The sequence below is a fragment of the Cinclus cinclus genome, chromosome 18 (assembly GCF_963662255.1).
Source record: "Cinclus cinclus chromosome 18, bCinCin1.1, whole genome shotgun sequence".
Taxonomy (NCBI): domain Eukaryota; kingdom Metazoa; phylum Chordata; class Aves; order Passeriformes; family Cinclidae; genus Cinclus; species Cinclus cinclus.
Window position 1 is genome coordinate 8,839,482 of NC_085063.1, and position 23,486 is coordinate 8,862,967.

General features: G+C 50.2%; 2 protein-coding genes across 2 annotated transcripts in view; one reads left to right on the forward strand and one right to left on the reverse strand.

Moving 5' to 3' along the window:
- Positions 1 to 3,810: 3,810 nt before the first annotated feature.
- Positions 3,811 to 6,215, forward strand: SLC2A4RG (SLC2A4 regulator). Its single transcript, XM_062505217.1, has 7 exons — positions 3,811 to 3,915; positions 4,629 to 4,738; positions 4,822 to 5,066; positions 5,333 to 5,433; positions 5,539 to 5,797; positions 5,941 to 6,020; positions 6,104 to 6,215. Exons 1-7 carry the CDS (start codon positions 3,833 to 3,835, stop codon positions 6,213 to 6,215), a joined length of 990 nt encoding a protein of 329 aa, XP_062361201.1. The 5' UTR covers positions 3,811 to 3,832.
- A 5,556-nt stretch (positions 6,216 to 11,771) lies between these two features.
- The window catches only part of ZBTB46 (zinc finger and BTB domain containing 46), a 33,593-nt gene continuing 21,878 nt past the window's right edge, over positions 11,772 to 23,486 (reverse strand). The window contains exons 3-4 of the mRNA XM_062504936.1: positions 15,821 to 15,996; positions 11,772 to 12,591 (exon numbers count right to left, since the gene is read on the reverse strand). Of these exons, the coding sequence (XP_062360920.1) occupies positions 12,205 to 12,591; positions 15,821 to 15,996 (563 nt within the window). The 3' untranslated portion in view covers positions 11,772 to 12,204. The remainder of the gene's footprint in view (positions 12,592 to 15,820; positions 15,997 to 23,486) is intronic.

Sequence of the window (23,486 nt, forward strand, 5' to 3'; positions counted from 1 at the left end):
GCGTGCGGGGCTCTGTCCACGCTGCGAGGGACGGTGCTGAACCGTGCCGTTCCCACAAGAGGGAGCGAGCAGGAGCCCAGCGAGCGCCGTAAGAGGCTGAACGGGGCTGCAAGTCCTATAGTCCTGCACGCTGGAGGATGTAGCACGGTGCTGCAAGGCGCATTGCACACTGCACGGTGTGACACCTGCGCGGTGTGGCGCCTGCACGGCGTGACACATTGCAAAGCGCTCGACGGGGCTCTGTACTACAAGAATCTTCACCCCCTAGGTCCCTGCACCCCGTACGGCTCCGCAGCCCGCGCAGCTCTCTGGATGGAAGGCAGCACAGGGCTCTCCACCTAAACCAGCCCCGCACCTGAACAGCTCCGCAGCCCGCCTAGCCCCACATCCCCCGGCAGCTCCGCACCCCCAGCAGGCAGCCGGGGTACACGGGCAGTGCGGGCACGGCCGCGTCTCCCTCTGCAAGACCGCCTGAGAGAGGGGCATCACAGTCCAGTCCACAGCCAACCCCTGGAAAGGGCATTCGGGTGCCACGGGGGGATCACCCAGGGATGGTGATTCTTGGGGGAGTCCTGTGCAAGGCCAGGAGCCGGACTAAATGATCCTTGCATGGCCTTTCCAACTCAGGACGTGCTATGGCCACTACTTTAATTTGGGATGCCATCCTGCCGAACGCCCCTTCCCGGGCCGGGGGTCGGGTTGGTGGCGGCCTGTGCAAGGATAGGCGATACTCGTGGAGTTGCACAACACCGAACGGAGCTGCCGGAGCCTCCAGCTCTGCGCTTCGGCCGCCGTTAACCATTAAACCAGACCGGGGGCGGCCGCGGATCCTCCCCCGGGCCCCACAGGCTCCTGCAGGGCTGCGCTAACGGGGGCTGCGGGATCGGACTCCTCAGGGACGGGACAGGATGGGGAATAAAGGCTACTCCGGCTGTGCTCATCCTTCTGTGCTGCCCGGGCAGATTTTGGGGGCCCCGCGGGTGTCCCGGTTCCCGGGGGATACTGCCCTTCACCCGGCTGGTCCCCAGGTCCTGTGGCGTGCAGGGAGACCCCGCGGGCGGCCGTGCCGGGGTGACACCGGGCGCTTGGCCGGGTTCGTGGGGATTTTCCCGGTTTGCTGCTCTTTCACTCATAGGAAAGCGCCTGGGGTTGACGCAGGGTGGAAGCGGCGCCTCCAGCATCCCCTCCACCAGAGCAGGGAGCGAGGGGTGGCCAAGCACCCCAGGAGCCAAGCTGGGAACATCGCGTCCCCAGGCAGGGGATCCCCGGGATGCCGCCCCAGCAGCCCCACGGCCCCCGAGCCACGGGGATCAGCCGTGTCCGGCAAAGGAGACAGGCGGGGGAGGGGGGAACAGCCGGGGGCCACCACCCGCGACAGCCGCACGGACTCTGTCCTGGCCTTCAGGCTGCGGGTCGGTCAATCCGGCAGGAGCAGGACCTGGTGACCCCTCTCCGCCGCCCGGTCCCCGCGGCCCCGCGGGTTTTTGGGGCAGGCAAGGAGCAGAACGCGGGTGGGCGCCAGCCGGAGCTCCCCAAACATCCTCTGCACCCCAAAATCTCACGTACCCCATGTATCACATGGACCCCACATGCCCCCTGCACTACAGGTACCCCCTGCCACCCCACGTACCCAGGGCACCCCAATGTTCCCCATAACCCCATGCACCCCCCCCCAGTCCAAGCATTCCATGCATTCCCCATGCACCCCATGTACTCCCCATGCACCTCAGTATCCCAAGTTCCTCCTGTACCCCTCGCAGCCCGGGTACCCCCCCCCCCCCCCCCCCCAACACCCAGCCTTGCCATTCTGGGTGGATTTTGGCAGTGATTCCTCATGGTGGGCAGGACTGACGGTGGAATTAGGGACTTCTTTCCTACTGGGAACGGCGCTCACACCCCAAAAACCTGGACCACACCCCCTTTCTAGCAGAAGGTGTCTGTAACTTTTGGGGGAGCCCTAGTGCTGATGGGGGAGCCCTACGGGCAAATTGCAGGGGATTTAAAACTTCAGAGAGCACTTTGGGGGGACTCTGTAAATTCTGGGGAGTATAACTTTGTGAGGAGTTCTGCGACGTTTGAAGAACCCCTGTAACCTATCGGCAGCCCTATAACTTGGCGGGGAACATCACTTTTGCGCGAATCCCCCAAATTTTAACGCTGCCAGTTTCACCCCGGTAAGTCCGCAGGAGCCGTCGGGAGTTTTGCGGGATGCTCCGCGGTGGCGGGATCCCCGCGTTTATTTGCGGGGAGCCCAGAATCCCGCGCCGTAACAACAAAATCGGAACTTTCGGGGGTCCTCCGCAACTTTTTGGGGCGCCCCTCGAGTTTGGCGGGAAAAGAGGGGGTGACTTCACGGTGGACTCAGGGGTGCCGGCGGGGACTCAGGGGTGAAGGGGGGGTGTGACACGGGCGGCCTGGTGGAAGTAGGGTGGGGTTTTTTAGGGGGGGTGTGCTTTTTTTGGGGGGGGATCCCGCGGGCAGCGCGCGGCGGGAGGGCGGGGCGCGCGAAGATGGCCGCTGCCGGCGGGGGCGTGGCGGGGCCGGAGGGGGGCGTGGCGGCCCCGCGGGGGCGGGGGCGTGGCCGCCGCGAGCGAAGTGGCAGCGCGGCGCGGCCAATCAACGGCGCGGAAAGCGGCGGCCGCGTTCCAGCCCGCGCGCTTCGGCCAATGGCGCGGCGCTCGGGGGGCGTGGCCCGGCCGGCGCCGACACCGGGGCCGCGCGCGGCGGAGCGCGCTCCCCCCGCCGGGCCGCGGCCGCTCCGCGCATGGACCCCCCGCGCCCGCCCGCGGTCCTAATGCCCGCCCGCCGCCGCCGCCGCCCGCCGCTCCCGCCCGCACCGCCCGCCGCCCGCGCCGCCGCCGCCAAGGTACCGGGGGGCGGTGGCGGAGACCGGGGTGGGATCCGGGGGAGGCGGCGGGGGGGGCGGTGACAGCTGACAGCGGCCCGCCCGAAACTTTCCCCGCCGGTAAAATGGCGCCGCGATGGGATAAACTTTGGGGGGCGGGAAGCGAGGGGTTGTGGCGGCTGGGAGCGGGGAGTGGTGGTGGTGGGTCGCATCAGCCGCACCCCCGCGGGGATCGTCTCTCCTGGATCGCAGCCCTTTGGGATCTTCCAGGGATCTCCCGCCGCGGGGATCCGCCCAGCCCCGCCCCAGGGAGATCAGCTAGGATCCGCTTGGAGCGGGATCCGCTTGCAGCGGGATCGACTCGGTGCCGGATCACGTGGGATCCCCCTGGAGTGGGATCCGCTTGGTGCCGGTGCTCGGGCAGCGGGTGCCGCTGTCTGGGATTGGCCTGGCAGGCACGAGTGTGCTCCCAGCTCTGGGATACCCGCTGGATCCCGGGTGATCCGCTCAGAGCGGGACAAACTTGGGATGCGGACTCATAAGGTGTGGATGTATACCGGGATGTGGGTGCTGCCACCTTAGAGCTGCATTGTCAGGAAGGTGTCAGGTCGTCTCCTGGCTCTGTGGAGACCTGCTGGATCCCTGCTGATGCTCAGCCAGTGGGTGATGGCGCTGGCAGCAGCATCACAGCGGGATCTGGAGAGTGCTAAGGAATTCCTGGCTGGATCCCACTACAACCTGGTGGGATCCACTTGGGATTTACCCCACGGAGTGGCTGGCAAGGTCCCACCACAGCCCTGCCTGGAGGCGCTGATCCAGCTCCCCAAACTCCACCTCCCCATCCCACCGAGGTCATGGGGATCCCTGCGGAATCCAGCGCTCGGGGATCCCTGCTGCCCGCTGCCGTCTCTCCCGCAGGCTCCGCTGGGATCCGAGGGCTGGCTGGGGGAGCCGGCGTCGCGCCAGGACCCTGCCAGCCAGGAGGCGATGCTGCGGGTGCTGGACGCGGGGCTGGAGCAGTGCCTGGCGCTGCACTCGGCCGTGCAGTGCATCCCCGTGCCCCGGCACAGGTAGGGACACCGGCACGGCCACCACCCTCCCGCTGGCACCGGCCTCGCTGCGGGAGCCGGGATTTTTTCTGCAGGAGGACTTTGGCCACTCTTGGCCAGGCCGGGATCCCCGGCAGTGTGTGGCTGTCCTGCTGTGGCAGCTCCGAGGACTCCCAGCTGGGAGCATCACTGGATTATCTGTTTGCAAAATGCTTTGGGTGCACTTGACCTCTTGCTTTTTTAAAAATTAAATCTAAGGTTATTTTAGTCGTTTTTTTTTCACCTCGAGGAACTGTTTGGCCTTAGGCAAGCCATGCCTGCGTCCCTGGGCAGGATGCAGGTGCCAGTGCCCTCCGGCATGGTGCTGTGCACGGGCATGGAGGGTTGCCCCTGGCATGGCACAGGCACTGCCATTTTGGCAGCCTGCCTGCGCCTCTGCCTGCACTGCTGCTTGTGCCATGCCCAGGGGAATTCCAGCCAGCTACTGGGATGATGCCTGGATGGTTCAGCAGCATCTCATGGTGCTGCAGGGTGTGGGACACCAGTGGGTGCCTTTCCACCTGGTGATGCTGCCAGCGTGGTGGGGCCACTGAGACCCTGTACCCCGACACAAACCACCCTGGGGTGGGTGCAGGTCACCGTGGGTGGGTGGTCTTGGTGCCTCAGTGGAGAAGGGAAAGTGATAGACGAGGGCTCGTCCATCCTGACCCAGCCCCCTGTGCTCTCGCTGGCAGGAAGCTCTCGGGCAAAGCAGGCATTGACGAGGTGATGGCAGCCGCGGTGCTCACCAGCCTCTCTGCCAGCCCGCTGGTGCTCGGGCACCCACCGGCCACTCATGCCCCAGGTAGGAGCATGTCCCTGTCCCTCCCATCCCTGGGCATGTGTCTCATGGCAGGACCTGACCTTCCTCTTCTTCCTCCTCACCAGAGCCTGGCAGCGAGGTCTGGAAGGAGGCTCCTGCCATGTCCTCCAGCTGCAGCAGCAGCAGCAACACCAGCGGGGACTGGAGCTGGGACCCCTCCAGCGACCGATCCACCCCCTCCACCCCCTCACCCCCCCTCTCCAGCCATGTCCCCAGCACCTTCCTGCCTGGCCCACTGCCAGATGAGGGCCCTGATGAGCCCGATGGCACCCACTTTGTCTTTGGAGAGCCCACCCCACGGAAGAGAAAGGTGGGGTGAAGCTGGGGATGATGATGGGGGTGAAGTTGGGAATAGTAAGGATGGGGATGAGGAGGACATTTGCGTTGGGAATGAAGAGGAAGAGGTTGGAGTTAGAGATAACAGTTGAGATGAGTTTGGGGGTGTGGGTGATGATGGGGGTAAGGTTGGGGATGACAGTGAGGATGATATTTGGGTTGGGATGACAGTGGGGCTGGAGATGAGGTTGGGCATGAGGATGGGGATGGGGCTGCTAGCCTGACACCTCTCTCCTGCAGAACTCCACCAAGGTGATGTTCAAGTGCTTGTGGAAGAGCTGTGGCAAAGTCCTCAGCAGCTCCTCAGGGATGCAGAAGCACATCCGAACCATGCACCTTGGGTAAGAACATGGGGTACCCCTGGACACCCACAGAACCCCTGGTACCCCTTGTAGGGTCCTTTGGTGCTGGGGGAGTGTCCCAGCCAGCCTCTGCTCTCCCTACAGCCGGAAAGCCGACCTGGAGCAGAGCGATGGCGAGGAGGATTTCTACTACACGGAGCTGGACATGGACGTGGACGCGCTGACTGACGGGCTCTCCAGCCTCACTCCGGTCTCTCCCACCTCCTCGGTGCCTCCCGCCTTTCCCGGCCCTGAGGCTCCTCTGCCGCCGACGCTGCCAATCCTCGACCTGGCCCTGGCCTCCCCCTGCAGCCCCCCGGGTCCCCCCGGCCGCTGCCACGTCCACACTGATCACGCGTACCAGGTCAGGGCACAGGGATGGAGGGGGGACAGGGATGGAGGGGGAACAGGGATGGAGAGGGGGACAGGGACAGGGACAGAAGGGATGGAGGTGGGGTGGCTGTACTTACTCATCACCTTGTCTAATGATGGTTGCGTCCCCTCCAGGGCTGCCGGACCCCCCCACGACCACCAGTGTCCCCCACCATCCCCACCCCGCCACCACCCAAACCACCGGCCGTGCCCAGGTGAGCCATAGCTGTCATGCCCCACCCTGTCCCCTCTCACCCGCGTGTGTCCCCCCGTTGTGACTCGTCCCCTGTTCCCGCAGGCGGCCGCGGGGCGAGGCCAAGAAGTGCCGCAAGGTGTACGGCATGGAGCACCGGGAGATGTGGTGCACGGCGTGCCGCTGGAAGAAGGCGTGCCAGCGCTTCCTCGACTGACGGAGCCCCGCCGCTCCCTCCTTCTTGCACATTTTGCACTCGAGGTGCCTTCGCGCCCCCCTGGCCGCGCCCCCGGACTCAGGGAACGGCCCCCCGAAAGCTTTATGCACACACACAGCCCCCCCGCCACGGAGCTTGTCCCGTCCCCCCCCCCCCCCCGCCTTGTTTTCCCTTTGAAAATAAGCTAAATCCAACAATCCCACCCCGCTCCTTGCCGGCGGGGGCTGGCAGGGGGTGTCTGGCTGCTCCCAGCCCCCTCCCCGCTCCGGTTTGGGGACCCCCCCCATGGCTCAAATAAGCTGTGCCCGTGGCCGGTGGGGGCTTGGAAAAGGGGGGTGTCTGTTCCTGCTCCCGGGGGGCAGCCCCAGTGCCCAGGGCAGAGGAGGGCGCCTGCCCCCCCACCCCCCCAGGGGGGTTTTTACTCTTTGTATTGTCATTTCTCTCTCTCGTTTTGGGGAGCCCCTGCCGGGGCGATGCCCCGGGAAGTGCCTGCAGGAATGCGCCCATTTGCACTAAGCCAAACTGCACAAAGAGGGGTCTTTTTGTTTTCCTTTACTTTTATTTTTTTTTCCTTCGTGTGGTTTTTATTTTTTAAATAAAATATATGAAAATTCGTATTTTTACCTACTCCCTCCCACAGCACGAGAGCGCGCGGGCCGCGGCGCTGCGGCAGCGGGGTTCCTCCAGCCCCGGGTGGGTTTCAAGGGGTTTAATTCACTTAAAACCCTCTTTTTACCCCCCCCCCCCCCCCCCAAAAAAAAAAAAAAAAGTTTTCCCCTCAAAACCCTTTCTCCCCTCTTGTCCTGTCATTCTCCAGCCCAGGCAGCAGCTCGGGTTTGGCCAGGCTGTGCCACCCCATTCCTCTCCCTGTGCAGGGAGGGGACAGGGAGGGGTGGTGGCCCTGCCCCTCTCCTGCCCTGTGGGAAGGTTCCCTTTGCATCAGGGACCCCCCATTACAGGGTCCCCCCTTGCAGGGGCTCAGGCACTGCTTTGGCCCTATGGGTCAGGCTGGTGCTCTGCCCTCACTTGTCCCCACTGGGGATGTGATGTATCAGATCCAAAAGAAAAAAAAAATAAATATTTGGATTTTTTTTTTAATGATTTCTGTTCTTTAGTTATGGTTAAGACAGGCAGGGTGGGCACCCTGGGCTCCTTGGCACCCCCAGACCCACTGCTGTCACCCCCCCCCCCCCCCCCCTTGCATCCCACATCCCCCAGGGATGACATCACCCTGTGCATCCTCCTGGGAGTTACTTTAATTTCAGATAATGCCCAAAAAATAGAGAAATTGCCATCAATAGGCAGCAGGGAGGAAGGAAATGAGCCCCAGGTGTCTCTTTGGGATGGGGAAGGGGAAGGGAGAGGGAGCAGCACCCCCAGCCTGGAGGTGAGCAAGGTTCCCTGCTGGTCCCCATGGTGCCCCATCCTTCCACACAAGGCAAGGAGGAAAATAATAATTACATACTAAAAAAAAAAAAAAAAACAAAAACCAAAAACAAAAAGCAGACAAAATTGTAGCAGCAATTTCCCAATTTATTGAAACTGATTGATTTTTGCAGGTATGTCTAAGCTAAATCCCATCACAAAAGTTCTATCCGAGGGGCAGCCCCCAGCAGGCGAGGAACTGGGCAGCAACTAGAAAATAAAATCAGATTTACCTGAACTACATCGACAGAAAATCAGTACAACACAGCATGTTCTCCCACTGTCTTCTGGTTACGAAATCTCCTCAACCTCCCCAAAATATTAAACACATCTTCAATACAAACACAGGTTTATAATAATTAATATAAAGTCAGTATAATATAGAATATTCCCAGCAAAAAAAAAAAATCAACAATCTTCGAACACCGTCCTTTTTGTGTTTGTTCAGCTTTATTTTTGTAGACAGATTTAAAGCACGTTGAAAAATAAATATATATGAAAGCATACACACAGCACTCTGACTAGGGGGACTAAAAAAAAAAAAGCTGAAATTCAAAACACGACTCAGGATCTACAAAATCAAAGGAACCATTAATTATGGCTTTTGCAGGAGTCGCACGTGTCACAGAATGAGCGAAAATTAGATTATCGTTCAGAATATTGCAAAAAATTCCAGTTTTTGCATTGTTTTAATGGAGTTTCTTTCCTCGAGGGTGATGTGCAAAAAGGGGAGCTTTGAGGGGAGGATGCTCAGGGACAGTCCCAAAATGCAGCCACCACCCCAAAGCCACAGCTTTGCTTCAGGGAAGCGGAGTGTTTAAAGGGAGGAGTGGGGAGAGGAAACAAAAGGGGAAGTAATGCTGGAGTGGGTTTCCTTCCAGATAAATTTACTCATTTTGTTGTCCAAAAAAAAAGGATTTTTTTAATTAAAGAAAAAAAAAAAAGAGAAAAGGACAATCACTTTGCAAACCTTCATTGCAGAAGTCCCCTCTGCCTCGCTGCAAAGCTGCTCCGCAGCCGTGAAGCTTTGGGGTGACCTTAAAAATCACAAAACTGGGGAATTCATGATTTCAAGAATATTTTTGGGAATCTCAAATCAACACAAGGACCTCATTTGTCTCCATCCTTTAAGATGTTCTCCAAGTCCATGGATCCCTGGGATGTTTTCCAGAGGGCACAGACAGGACGATGCCCTCTGCCCCATTCCGCTCTCTACTCCTGGCACTCAGATTTAAAATAAAAAAAAAATGAGGGTAATCAAGGAATTCAAGGAGGAACATTTACATGTACAAATGCTTTAAAAAAATGAGTTGCAAGTTCTCAAGACAGAATATATCCATGTTTTACCTCTAAGGGAATTATTGTTTTGGAACTAAGTCTGTATATATATACATACACACATATATTTAGAAAAAAATAAAAAAAGGGAACCTCAGTGAAGTATACAAAGCCCTGAAGGGAAATACAAAGATGAGATGCAGAACAGGCAGAATTAGTGGGGTTTTGTTTAAAACTCCAAGAGCAGAAGTTTGCATAGGCATTATATCCGAGAGACCCTGGAGAGAAGCTGGAGGGATGCGATCACCTGGAGTGACTGATGAAGTTTATAAAGTTTCAGCATAAAAAACATGCCCAAATTCCTTTTTCAAACCCAAGTCGGAGCATGGAAGGTTAAAGATGAATCCCTGCATTTCCAACTCTGCACACCTCCATCAGAACAAAGCACTTCAATAGACATCAGGTGTTAGAAGGGTTTTTATTTGGTACATGGTGTGTGTTAGCAGGACAGAAGCACGTACAAGGCTGTGACAAGGGAAGAGTTAGTTTTTATGTGGATTTTCCATTTTTCTCTCCCTTTTTTTTTTCTTTATTTTTTGCATCCTCAGTTCAAAGAGCCTCAAAGTGACACAATTTGGAAACACTCCTGAGCGCTACCTGGCTCTCTGTCCACCTTTAAGAAAAATAAGGAAAGAAAAAAATATTTCCAAGGGAATTGTGAAGAAAGCTCAGCACTCCATAACTCTGATTATAAAATTGAGTCACCCAAGAGCAGGGAGGAAGAGGAGGGCTTGGCCCACACCTGCTCCTCCTCAGAAGGTGGATGCACACACCAATGTAGGAGGGGATGGGCCATCGGAATGTGACACAAACCCAGGGGTTTGAACTGTTTGGGCTTTAAAATTCTCTTTTAAATAGACTTTTACATTTAAAAAGCAAAGCTAAAGATAAATCTTTAAGTACTGTATGTATTTGTCTACATGCAACAGGTGAGGCTGCACATTCAGGACTTCAGGTACCCCCTAACCCCTCCATATTTACAGGGTAAATGACAATAAATACAGAGCCCATACCCAAGGGGGGGGACAAAATCAGGATAAGGGAACAGCCTCCTCGCTCTGGGACCCCCCCAAAACCACTGGAAAAGGGTATATAAAAGTCCAGCTGTAAGACACTGGGTGGGTTTTTACAGCTTTTTAAATAGGGGAGGAGAAGGAAAAGAAGCTAAATTGCAAAATTAGATTTTTACAAGAAAAATATTCCTGTATGACCCGCTCTGCTGTTCCCATATTTAAGGGAGAGGCTTATCCATGCTCACTGCCTAAAGCAACAAGGCTCCTCCAGTCCAAGGGGCAGCAGCAGCAGCAGTGCTGCTGTGGCCCCACTGAGCCCCACAGAGGATTTTAGGAAAGACTTGTGTTGCCACATCACTGAGCACCCCCAAATCAATGGGGCTGGAGCCTGGAGGCTCCCAATGGAAGCAACGGTGACCTGGGGTGATGGATGCAGAGAGAAGGTGGTGAATGTCTGCAAGGAACTGAGGAGCAGAGAAAGGGAATGAACGCCATAAACCCAGGATGCAACTGGAAGGAGGGAATGGAGGGAGAAACCAGCTCCTGCAGGTGCCAGGATTGAGGCTCCCACCACTAAATCCTGGCACCGAGTGGCTTAAGTCCTTTCAGATTATTTGCTTTATGGGGGTTTATAGTACAATATACTTTTAATTCCTTTGCTGGGTGGAACCACACTTCTCCTCACGGACCACCAGGCCTGCAGGAAGGAAAATAGCACCTTAAATCATTTGGCTTCTGGCAATGGGTTGTCTTTCGTGGCAGGTTTCAAGATACCACAGTCACAGACATCGTAGAAAATTGCTCAATGGCAAGGATGGAGTGAGGTCTTCAGCTTTTTTTTTTTTTTTCATTTTGTTTATTTAAAAAAGCACCAGAAGCAAAGAGGTGAAGGTAGAACAAGCTGTTTCTCAGGAATAAGAAAATTCCAACACACGTTGCTGTTGTTATTTAGGTGCAGCTGGAAGAAGGCAACAGTGGCCGATATGAACAGGGAGAATCCAACTATCTGGAACAGCCCCACAGAGTCTGAGGAGACGCTGGGAGAGAAACCTGGTTCTTGTTTAAAGAAAAAATGGTTTATTAGAAAATTTACATGAAACCAGTGCAACTAAAGCTGAAGGTTTTTGTCATGAATTAAGCAGTTGTTAGACCTACCCATGATCAATGAGAATGCTGAGATTGACAAGGAAGAACAAGGTATCCAGGTGAAATCCTGGCCCCACGAAAGTCCATGGGATGGGAGCAGCAAGATTCCACCCTGCTGGGATCTCCTCACCTTGGCTCCTCACCTTTCCCAGCTCATCCTGCACTTGGCCAAATGCCTCCGTTTTGCTACACTTTGCATATATTTGTGAAAAAGGCAGCTGAGCAAAGGGAGAAAAGTGAAGATACTTGTGGAGAAGAATGACAGATACAGAACTGTGTGTCCTCTAGAGCAAAAGGTGCTTTCAGAAGCACAAATGCGTTTCGGTGCCTGTGGATGACCAAGGCTGGAAGACAGGACGTGGGTAAGATGCTAGTAGGTCCAAGAAAAGTCACAATCTGTCTTTGATGGTGATTCTTGTGGAAGCTAAGAATCCAAGAGAAGTATTTGTAAGGCTGTAATCTGGCTTGCCTTTTGATCTATTTGGCTCCATAAAAAATAATTAAAACTCTTTAAATAACTTTGCAAAAGGCCTGGATCATCAGGGGAAGCCCTCCAACACATCCATCCATCTGCTTTCACAACCTTAGCTTGAAATTACGCTGCTGCTGGGATTTTAGCACACACAAGGTGTAAAAAAACCCCAACCAACCAACCAACAAACCAGCTTTGGACACAAAGACCTCCCTGATGCTTGGTTTGGAGTGGGAAGGGGAGGAGGATTCATGCTTCACCAGCCTCCTCACACCTCCAGAGGCTCCACCTCCCTCTTGGGCAGGCTGGCTGGCTTGGCCACAGGGGTGGCCATGGACAGGGGGTCACAGGGGGAAAAAGGAAAGGGAAAAGGGGGAAGGCGAAGTCAGTCGTGCCACTGGAAGCAACCTTGCTAAGACAGTGTCTGAGTGGAACAGAGAAGGACTTGTTTAGAAAACACAAGGGTTATTTTGCACATATGGACGACAACAAGGCTACTTAGTTTTTCCAACATACTCCTTCCTCCCCACCCTCCCTCCCCCTACAAACAACAGAGCAAAACAAACAAACAAAAAAAACAAACAAAAAGTATTCCCTAAGAAATCCAGGCAAAATCCTTGTCGTTCTCCCCAGAGTTGTCCTGCTCCTGCGAGGAGTCGACATCTTTGTCATCATCTAAGATCACATCATCCTGTGACATCCCCACGTCATCCTTCCACTTGATGTCATCGTCGTCTCCCATCTCCTCGTCTCCTTCCACTTTGATGTCATCTGGGTCTTCCATGTACTGCCCTTCCCCAGGGTAGCACTCGTCTGGGGACCCTTCTCCCCCGTTGTGGTCCAGGTGGCCGGCGATGCCGCGGCCGGAGCAGTCGGCGCAGACGCCGTGCCGGCGCGAGCCGTGCTTGATCCCCACGCTGGCTGCTGACATGAACACCCGGTTGCAAACCTTGCAGACGTATTTTTTATCTTTGCTGTGGACCTGCAGAGGAAGAAAGACCACAGAGGTGAATGCCAATGGAGATGGAGTGAGAGCTGCTCCCGTGTCCTTGCAAAGGTAAATCCACAGCTGCTACCTGAGATCACAACTGGTTTTCACCACGAACTCAAACCCATCACGATTAATTCAACCCTGCAATGATGACAGACAAGGGAAGATCCTATTCATCATCACACTCATAAGGCAAACTTTTATCACAATTTTTTTTGTTCCTTTTTCCTTCTGTTTTTCTGGAGTGTAATAGTTGTATCGCACCCACCACCAAGAGGAAAACGTTAAAAAAAATTAAAAAAACAATCCACAGCACTGGTTCTGTGAAGACCAGAGAAGAACAACCCTGATCAAACCAGTGTTAATGCCATGGTGATTTAGTGGTCTCCCTCCTGATCCCATTGCTGTCTAGAACCAAAGAACAGGAGCACTTGGAATATCTCCTGTATCTCCCAAAAAATGCACCTGAATGCGCTTCTCACCTTATTTCTGACTACTTTGGTTTGACAAAAATTATTCTCTTCCATAACTCATGCTGCAAGAATCCTGGGCATATGAAGCCATCACAGAATATTTGGCAATAAAGGAAAAGGAAACAAGGAAAATGCTTTGCAGGATAAAATAATTCACTTGCAGAGTCAAACTGCACTATTTAATGAGCAAAATTACATACTTTGAGAAGCACAAAACACCTGATTAAAGGTGAAATCTGTCCCTGGCCACTTTAGTCCTGCATGAAAGGCAAGGAGCTTGTTAAACCATCCACCTGCTCCTCTGCCAAAGGAAAGCAGAGCAGTGAGAACTCCCCAACTCCACCACAAGGAGCCCCCCCAGGTCAGGTACTTTCACTTACACATATATAGCTACATGTAAAATACATAGTGATCTTATTTATATATAGAAAAGTTTAGTTGGAAGGGACCCATGACAATCTCCTAGTCCAACTGCTTGATTGCTTCCGGGCTGCCCAGTATGTATTATAAAAATGTATTTTTCTTTTATAATTTTTTTCTTTATTCATTTATATATTAACACCACATGGGGACAGCACAAGCACTGGATAGCCTGTATCTGTGCCTCAGGAGACACTTTAGGAAGTGGTGTAGAAGCACACAAGGAACCAGTGCCAGGTTTGGGGTTGTTCTGAGCAGCCCAGCAGCCATCAGAGCCTTGGGTATATATCACTAGTCTCTAATCCTTTTTAACACATTTCTTCTTTTCATGCTCACAACAGCCTGTGGGAAAGGTTTTGCTGATTAAACTCCTTTCTTTTATTTTTAAACAGATGCCTGCATGCCTGGTCCTGCCTCAGCATGGGATCACCAGCTCTCACCACCTGACTCTCCACAACACTGTGCTCTGGAATACTCAGCTGAGCTAAAGTTCTTTGGGAAGAGGACAAATTGACCCATTGTAGCCCCTCAGCCCTCACTACTGCAGGACACTGGCTCAGGCTCTGTGTTGCACCAGTCCCAGCAGTGTTCAAAGTCTGGGAGTGCCTCTGATATGCTTTGCTTGCAGCTCTCCCTGCTCCAAGCCAGTCCCCATGACATTCTTCTACTGCATCAAGCAAAGGCATTAAATTTTATTACTCTTTTTAAAGCAGCTGGACAAGGCTGCTCAGAGTTATCCAGCAGGATCTATAGGTATCACTCACTTTCAACTCATACATGAATGATTTTCAGGCATCAAAAGCTGAATAGGAGAAGAGAAGGTGGTGAGGGGTGCAGTATAAGTGCTACAAGAGCCATATAAAAAAGAAATTATAAAACAGGTACTGAACCAATTTTTAATTATCACAGAATGATTTGGGTTGGAAGGGGCCTTAAAGCTGATCTAGTTCTGACCCCCTGCAATGGGCAGGGACACCTCCACTAGAGCAGGCTGCATTTCTGCTAAAGAACTGATCACCTCTCTCCCTCTTTTCCAATGCTGACAGTTCAGTTAGCAGGTTCAAAAAGTGAGCCATATTCCTGGATGCAACTGAACAGAAAATAATCTTATTCCCTTTACAGCCAAATTAGTATAAAACACAGAAAGAGCATTTGGCCCTCAGTGTTGGACAGTGTCATTAGAAAGATGATAGTCTAATTGATTAAATGCCACTATTTCAAGGAAGAGAAGGGGAAATATGCTGACAACATCCTAAACTTATGAAAAATAATTAAAAGGGAAAGTTCTCAGAAATAAAATGCTGGAGGCAACCAGCTGGCATGACAAGGTGCTCCCTGCTGCAAAACCAGTAACAGATCTCAAAACCTGTGTGCTTGCAGCAGGACTGAGCTCACGCTGGGATCTGCCTCCCCAACTCCAGCACCCCAAGGAAAGAAGGAAGGGACATCTTGGGGAGCAGGCAGTGCCCAAGCAGATGGCTGGGCACTCATCCAAACAGATATGGGAGCAGCAGAGTAAGGTAAGGAGATGATGGGGATTTGGGCACTATGGAAAATTGACACACAAGGCTCCAGGATCCTGGTGTGGGACGTGGGGCATGGTTGGTGGTGAGCCAGGCCTGCTGCTGGCACTGCTGCTGGAATTATTGGCTAGAAACTATCTGCTCTGGCACAATACCACCTCTACACCAAGCTTTGAGAACCTCTTTAGGATGGCAAATCATTTCTACCCTGAAAAGTAATCAAAGTCTGGCTTAAAATTTTGTTTCTGAAGAAGCTGTGAAGAGCCAGACCCAGCACCAGCCTCACAGTCAGAGCTGAGGAAAAGTATAACTGCATTTTTGATAACTAAGAGTGGCCAGACCAGAGTAGCTTTGCCTCAAGTTCTTGCTGAGCAATGTCTGTCTACACCAAGTCATAGAGTTACAGAATGGTTAAGATTGGGAAAGGCCCCTAAGATCAAGTCCAATTGTTCCACCAGCACTGCCAAGTCCCCCACTGAATCACGTCCCCAAAAGCCACATCTACATGTTTGTTAAACCTTCCAAGAATGGTGAATCCACTGTTGTCCTGGCCAGCCTGTTCCAGGGCTGAACAACCCTTTCAGTGAAGATTTTTTTGCTAATATCCAACCAAAACCTTGGAAAGCCTCTAGCTGAGCTTGGAGAGCAGGAGGAAGATGAACAAGGCCTTGGAAAAGCAGGGGAAAAAGAGCAGAAGCCTTCAGATGAGCCCTGGCTGGCAAACAAAATCCAGAGTGAAAGGAGGTGAAGCTCCTGCTCTGTTTCCCTTGAAGAAAAGGGCTGATGTCCCAGCTGTGCCCTTACCAAGGTGTGGCGTTTCATGTGCTCGCGGCGGGTGAACTTCTTCCCGCAGATCTCACAGGGATAGGGCCTCTCTCCCGTGTGGGACCGCATGTGTCTCTTCAGGATGCACTGGTGCATGGCAGAAAAGCTGCAGTACGGGCACTTGAACTTCTTTCTGATGACTGTGAACTCGTTGACTGCAAGAGAGAAAGCAGAACACACAGATTAATCTTGGGAGTTCTCAGAAGAGTCTTCTAGCTATTTCACTATTAAATTAGTTCACTGTGAAATCACACTCTTGCCCCTCAGCCATCTACATATTTTTAATCCTTATACTGTATTACTGTCCATATATTATTAAAGCTAAGAAATTGAGTACCTCCATCAGAGCAGCTTTTGAACAAGTTGACACACAAACATTTAGCAACAGCCAGTTACAGACATTGCTTGCTAAAGGGAAAATGAAGAGGCCTGTCAACCTGTTAGAGTTCTGATTTATTATAAGGGATTATCCTAAATATCTAGATCTAAAATGCTGACAGTACTACTGCAGTGGAAGAAGCAGGGAGCCAGGAACAGAAGCCCACAAAGGTGGCACCCAAACAGTGCCAGTGTTATTTATGGGGTGGTGCAAGAATATCATCACATACCCCAGGAGCATTTTGGTGAAGGAGCGGAGATGAGGATGGCCCAGAGGAAACAGGACAGTTCCAACCACCATTCTCTCTATTATCCAGTGGCAGTGCCACACACTAAATACAGCAGGTGAAAACAGAGTATTTGCTGCTCCCTGAGGACACCACCCACCCCCTACAAGTTTGGAAGTGACTGTCCAAAAGGAGATGATTTTAAATCTCTTGTTTCTCCTTCATCCTATTGCTTCCTATTCGTGTGTTCATTTTGCCCAGTTTCTCCTAATTATTGTTATTTCTCAAAGCAATATATTTACATAACGAGGAGAGGGGAAAAGGAAAGCAAGTTCTGGTTGATCACTGTAACTTATGTGTGTGTAAATGGCTCCTGGTAAAGGAAACAGTCTATGGAGGAGAGCCAGACCTACTCCCTGGCTCCTAACAGATACAGTACTTGGCAATATCTTTGAAATATTTATAATACAATATATAAAATAAATGCAATATATAACAGAAATACCCTACTAGGTGTGTGCACAGTCCATACCCTCAGTATGTCACAGGTCATGCCCTGGTAATTCACTGTACACTGAAAAATGGCTTTTTTAAAGAAAATTGGGCGTTTCATGCCCAATTTGTGGGCTGGTTTGTTTTTTTTTTTTTTTTTCCTTCTGCTCTTAAAATTTGTTTTGTATATCAATATAGGTGAAACAACATGAAAAGTAACTACATTTGTCACTCACGTGGAAGTGCAAGCCAGCTGGCACTACTATGAGACACTTTTAAATATGGTAACACCCTCCTGGGTAATCAGAACAATCATTTCAATACCAGCTCATCTTGGAAAAAGTATTTGAAGTGGTTTTCTATTGTTCTAATACACACTAAAAGCATGATTCAAGATCTTAAAAGCTGCTGTGATATGAAGTTTATCTCAGCATTTTTTACTACTCAGAATTAAAACACATAGAGATAACTTTGAGGGAGAAAGACTTCCTTTGATTATCAGTTTGCCTTGAATTTAATATTCTGTTCTGTTCTTGGGCTCCAAACTCACTGCCTTGTGCTTCCCAGCACCTGTGGGGGTGCAGCCCACAGCTGCTTTTTTTTTTTTTTTTGGGGGGGGGTAAAGCTGTCAAGAGAATTTTCTAGCCCACAGAGAAGAAAACCCAAACATCTACCCCCCTGAGCCATGGCTGCAACACTGACACCAGGGAAAGCCAATGCTAAGGAGTATTTTATTCAGCTGTCAGTAAAGCTCACCCACTGCAATGGGGCAGTAAGAAATGACTGCAGTGCTTTAGGAACCTCCTGGAGGAGATGCCTGAGCACAGCCTGATGCCCAGAGCTTTGTGCAAGCTCGCCTTGGTGACCTAAACACCAGCCCTTCTCCTGCTTCACACCAATCTTCTCATCTACCAAGACTTTAATTCTTTTTTTTTTTTTTAATCAACTAGAATATGAAAGTTTTTTTGTCTTTCATTATAGGAACATTTTCCTTATTTTCTCCTAAGGTTTGACACTGCCTCATCTATACACTCAGAGGCAAGGAGCCCACGTTTTCCTACAGCAGATAGCAATTTTATGACACAAAGCTATTTATTATAAACTAATTTCCACTCTGATTTTGTAATCACTTCGTTTTGGTGACAGGCCACACACACACTTCTAAAACCCCTGTCACTATGGAGTGTAGGCAAGGTGAGCAAGGTGCAAGCTGAGCACGGGGAGTGGAGAGGGGACACAAACCCTCCTTCCTCCAATCCTGCTCCACACCACGCACACTGCAGAGCACAGAGCCCCTGGGAAACACTGACTGGAGAGCCTTACAGCAACCAGATCCTGGGATCATGAAGAAAAAGTGCTTTAAGGAGAGCACTTTTAAAATCCCTTATTCCTACCTCACTGGGTTGTAGCTGATCCTGCTGTTCCCTCCGTGACCTGGTGCCTGCTCCTGTTTCCTGCCCACATCTCTCCCTTCCCTTAGGGCTGAGCTGCTGCAAAGCTGAAAAGGCAACACTCAACACTGGGTGCATCATCTGCATCCCAGCACACTCCTCCCCATCCACCTGCTTCCAACCCATCCATGGATTCCCAACATCTTATTCCTGACTCTGTCTGATTCCAAGATTCCTCATGCCTGCATCCAGCTTAAATCACTCAAAAACAATTATTTTCAGCTTGTGTATTTAAAAATACTCACAGAACACTGTTTGCAGCTATAGTTTTATTGAAAACTATTTTTGCACCAAAAATATTATATTTATATAGTATTTAGTTAGTTTATAGCTAAGCCACATATTTAGTTCTGGCATCAACAGGAGGTAACACCTCAAAAACAGCAGCATGGTCAGAAAAATTAGTGCATTGCAGTGTTAACATTTTCACAGTCCTGTAAAATATATGCACCCACAGTACATCTATTTAATGCACAAATACCAGCTTTGGTATGAGCATCATCCTTTGTCTAAAAACAACATTTTATAGAGCAGCATTAAGTGTAGCAGCATTAAGGTCCTAAGAAATCATCTTTAACATGATCATCAAGGTGATAAACAGCAGCACCACGGGTAAAGAGCTACTGGACACAGCACCAAGAAATGGAGAAAGAAATAGAAACAGTGGCACAGTAAAAAAATCTGTGTACTTAATGCCACTAAAATATTTATGGAAATGTGTGTTTTAAAAACCAACACAATAATGCTTGGGGAAAAAAAAATCTTTGGTATTGTCATATCAAGTAACTTATTTCACTGAGGCTGTTAAAGGAAACAGGCTCCTACATCCCTGAGAGTGAAGGAAAAGCATCAGTGATGCCTGATGGAGCTGCTCTGGATTAACTCTGTAAACTGTCATCTAGTTAATAATCACTGAAATACTACATTCTTTGGGTTATTAAAAAGAATCCACAAACTTCAGGAGAATTCTTGTCTGCTAAATCCTCTTTATATTTAAGGCTATAAATAGCAAAATGCAATTTAACTGTCAGACTCGCACCTCCCATCAGCTTCCCATGCCATTTCCTAAGAGTAAAATCCTGCTTCTAACACCTGTTCTGCACAAACCCAATAAAGCTCTGCCCTGTTATACCCTTCATTTCTAACAATTAAAAAACCTACTCCTGATCCTGAAGGGAAGCACTGGAAATTCCCAGTGCTGAAGTCAGGAAGCACTGTGATGCACAGGCCAAGGAAAATACTACTAAAACCTCTATTAGAGACAGTGGTGACCTGACTACAGAAAAAGAATTCTATGTTGAATTAAATTCCAAAATACAAGAAAAATGAGCAAACATGAAACCTCATTAACTATTATCATGTAATGAAACCGTTTAAAGTTTGCTGAAATTGCTTTTGCTGGCATCTTACTTTCCCAAGTCAGACAAATCCTTCCCTGCTGCTCCTGAATTTCCAGATAAGAATTATTGGGTTACAACTTTGTTTTCTGGCTCAGCTTTCTCCTTTCTGACTTGCTGATTATTTAAGAGCAAAACAAATCACGAGGCAACTACTCTGACATCTGTCACAAGGGAAGCTGACACTCAGAGCTACACACGTTCACAGACAGTCGAGATCTCTGATGCCAAAGATGTCAATGGGAACAAGAGCAGAAAAAATGAACCTGACTCTGCAAAACTCGTAACATTTAAACCCAAATGATTAAAGTGTACTACAGTGATTACATAGGAACTTGTCCTCAATTCTGAATGCACCCTGCTCAAATGAAGAGTAGGAACTAAGCCAAGCAGGGAAACTCCAGCTTCCCAGCCCTGGTGTGGCATGGAGCTGTCTCCCTGAAGCTCCGACTCCCAGCAGGAGCAGGTGGAGCAGAGCTGCACCAGAATATCCCTGTTCCTTCTCCACAAGCCCAAGGGCAGGAGGACTTGATGGGCTCTCTCATTCACCTTTCCACAGGAAAGGGCTGGGGAAGAAGCTAAGTCCACATTGTGCACAACTATTTCTCATTTTTTGTCTCCCTGAGATGCAACAGTATAAGGAGAAAGAACTTCCCTGTAGAATTCCAGAGAACATTTGTAGAAGTTGGTTTTTTCCCTCCTCAGCTGTCTCTCACACAGGAAAGAAACCCCACATGCTGACAAGCTGTGCTGCACACAGAGCAGCTGGGAAGCACTGCTCTTAATTATGCTACTTTCATTTCACAGTTACCATAATCTAGTTTTGTATGTAAATATATAGCAAGAAACACAGAAATATTTAATATTTTTTTTAAATAAGTGAATTTCATAGAACAAAACTGGAATTACAGATTTCTACCCACCAGGAGCAGCCATTACTGATTCTGTATGCACACGCCAAGTTACAATTAAACCTATGTAAAACCTTCTTCCTCAGCTTCAACACCACCACACTCAACCTGGCTAACTTAATTACAGCATATAAGCCAAATGAGCCACAAAAATGTACAGAATCCCTGAAAACCACAGCCATACTCCAGGATTTTTTTTAAAAAGCCGTGAAAGTACTGAAATACTGTAGGATCAGTAAAAGATGCAAGCCTTGCAACAACTTCCAAGCCCAAATAACATACCCTACTGGACATATGAACAAGCAATATGTTTTTCTGCTCTGAAAGACATAGAAAATCACTTTACCAACAGCAACCCATTGCTTCCACAGCTCCTAAGTTCACAGTGAAAAGCCCTGGAATGCCCAAGTGGTCTAATGGACAGAGCACTAGAGCAGAACTCAGAACTGAATTCTATTATTAATTCTATTGCTAGCACTTTCAACAACCTGAGGGATGTTATTTTCCTGAGGAATTGGAGGAAAACATCACAATTTCTTTTATAAAGCACTTTGAGATCTACTGATAAAGCAGTTGAAGGCGGTGTCAGAACACAGAACGAGCACTCCAGTAAAACAGCCAAAGTACCTGTTTTATGGACCCCAAAAAATCTTTGCACAAAAACCACCCCAAGGCTGCAGTGACACAGCATCTGGAACCACCACAGCATCAATTGATCAGCTTTGGGGAGTTACTCTATGAATTTGCACCTGTGGAACATTTATTTGCAGCACAAGAACCACGGCACAATTTGCTTTTCCTGGTTCAAGGAAGTGTCTCGTATACAACAACAGCAGCTATGCATCCTCAGCATCCTTGCTGGGTCCTACACTGTCCAAAAGCTCCAGCCCAGGCAGGTGGGCAGAGCCCAGGTAACACATTTTCACATGGCTACTGAGGTTCTTCTGGGTGCCGAAGCCCTTCCCACAGCAGAGACGGACAAAGGCGCGCTCGCTCGAGTGCACGCACAGAGGTGCCGGGTTAAGTCTGTCTTGTCAGGAAACAGCTTGACACAGTTAGGACACTGCATCTTCTTACAGTGGAAGTGGATGGTCTTCTCGTGCTGGTCCATGTTGGATTTCAGAGTGAAGCTGGCAGGGCACCTGGAGCACTGGAAGCGGCCGAGCTGGCCGGCAGCAATGCCGTCGGCGAGGCTGGGCTGGGAGCAGTCGAGCACGTTGAGAGGGAGCAGCATGGAGAAGGTGTGCTCGTGGATGTGCTCCTTCAGCTCCTCAGCACACTGGAACACCTTCCTGCAGAAGCCACAGGTCAGCTTCTTGGCCAGGGCAGAATCCAGGAAGGTCCCATCGGCGATGTCCGTGTCTTCTGATCTCGGGAAACTCGAATCTGAAACAGAAGCGCGGGTGCACATGCACGGATCAGCCTCTTCTGGTACAGAAAAACAACAGTTTAAAGATGTATTTTTCTCTCTGCTTACCTGAGTCAGAGTTATCAAACTGCCAAAGTGCCAGCAATCCATCATAGGCGGCCTGCAAAGGAAAAGGACAGGGAAGTTAAGACAGGCATTTACAAGAACCTGTCCTGTAGGCAGAGCTCTGACTCCTGTCGCTGTCACTGCCTTCATCCCTTCTCTAAGGGAGGCTCAGCCATTTAACCTGGCTACTCAAAATGCCTTTACAAAGCTTTCACTGCCAGACCAGAGAACTGGGTCTTTATCTTGCTTAAAACACCTTATCATTTGGTGTTTCAAAGACTGTAATCAACATCCCTATTTAAATCTTGGCTAACTACTTGGTTTCCAGTCTCACTAAGCATCTGTAATTCCTGCTCAGGCCAGTAGGAAATACTGGACAGAATATTTTTAGTTGATACAACAGAACTGGAAAGTTTTCCCTTAGCCCTCCACAGGTATTTTTCCTTTCCACACAGAAGAGCCTGTAGAACACAAACACCTTCTGCATACTCCCTTTCTGCAATGCCCTCTAGCACTGCTGATCCAAATTCTAAATAAAAGCTGATTTTATCTTCTTTTTTTTTTTTTTATAAATCCTTTGCAATATGCCAGCGTGTGGCAGATGGCAGCCCTGTATGAGGCAGAGGCGTGCTGCAGCCTCGGCAGGTCTGTGCAGACCAGCTCACTTTGCTCTACAGGGACTGCAAAGCAAAATCTGTGTTTTCTACCCATTTGCTTAACAGAGCATCATTCAAAAATATTAAGAATAAGAAGTGCTACAGAAAGCTATGGATTTTAGGTCAAACTTCTGACTTCTGTAATAGAGAGGGCCAGCCCACTTCTGTCTGAATTTAGACAGTTACAAGAAACCCAAATGCCCAACACTAGAAGTGAGCGATGGGTAGCTGAGGTCTCACGCCATTATTACATGCTAGTGTGCAATATTGTGCAAATGAAGGGATTTACAATAAAAAGGGAATTTATGTTTTAAAAACCCCAGAGGTTTTTGAACAGAAGTTCTGTTGAGGTAAGGCAAAGACTAAAATTGGGACAGCACCAGTCCTGACCCTCAACTGACTTCTAGTTTTAAAATAACCTGTATTTTTTTTTAAAGCTCACAGATTAAAGTAAAAGGTATTAGATCTTTCAAAATACTCCTAACTGGGGAGCATTTGATCAAACAGACACCTCTGCATTTCAAATTCTCTGTATTTCCCCCTCCCCCCCCCGATCTTACCTGGGTTAAGGAAGGCACCTCTCCTTTTATCCCAGTTTCTGGTGACATGTCACCAGAAGAGCAGATCCCGGGGGGGCTCTGAGTGGCAAGGTGTGCTGA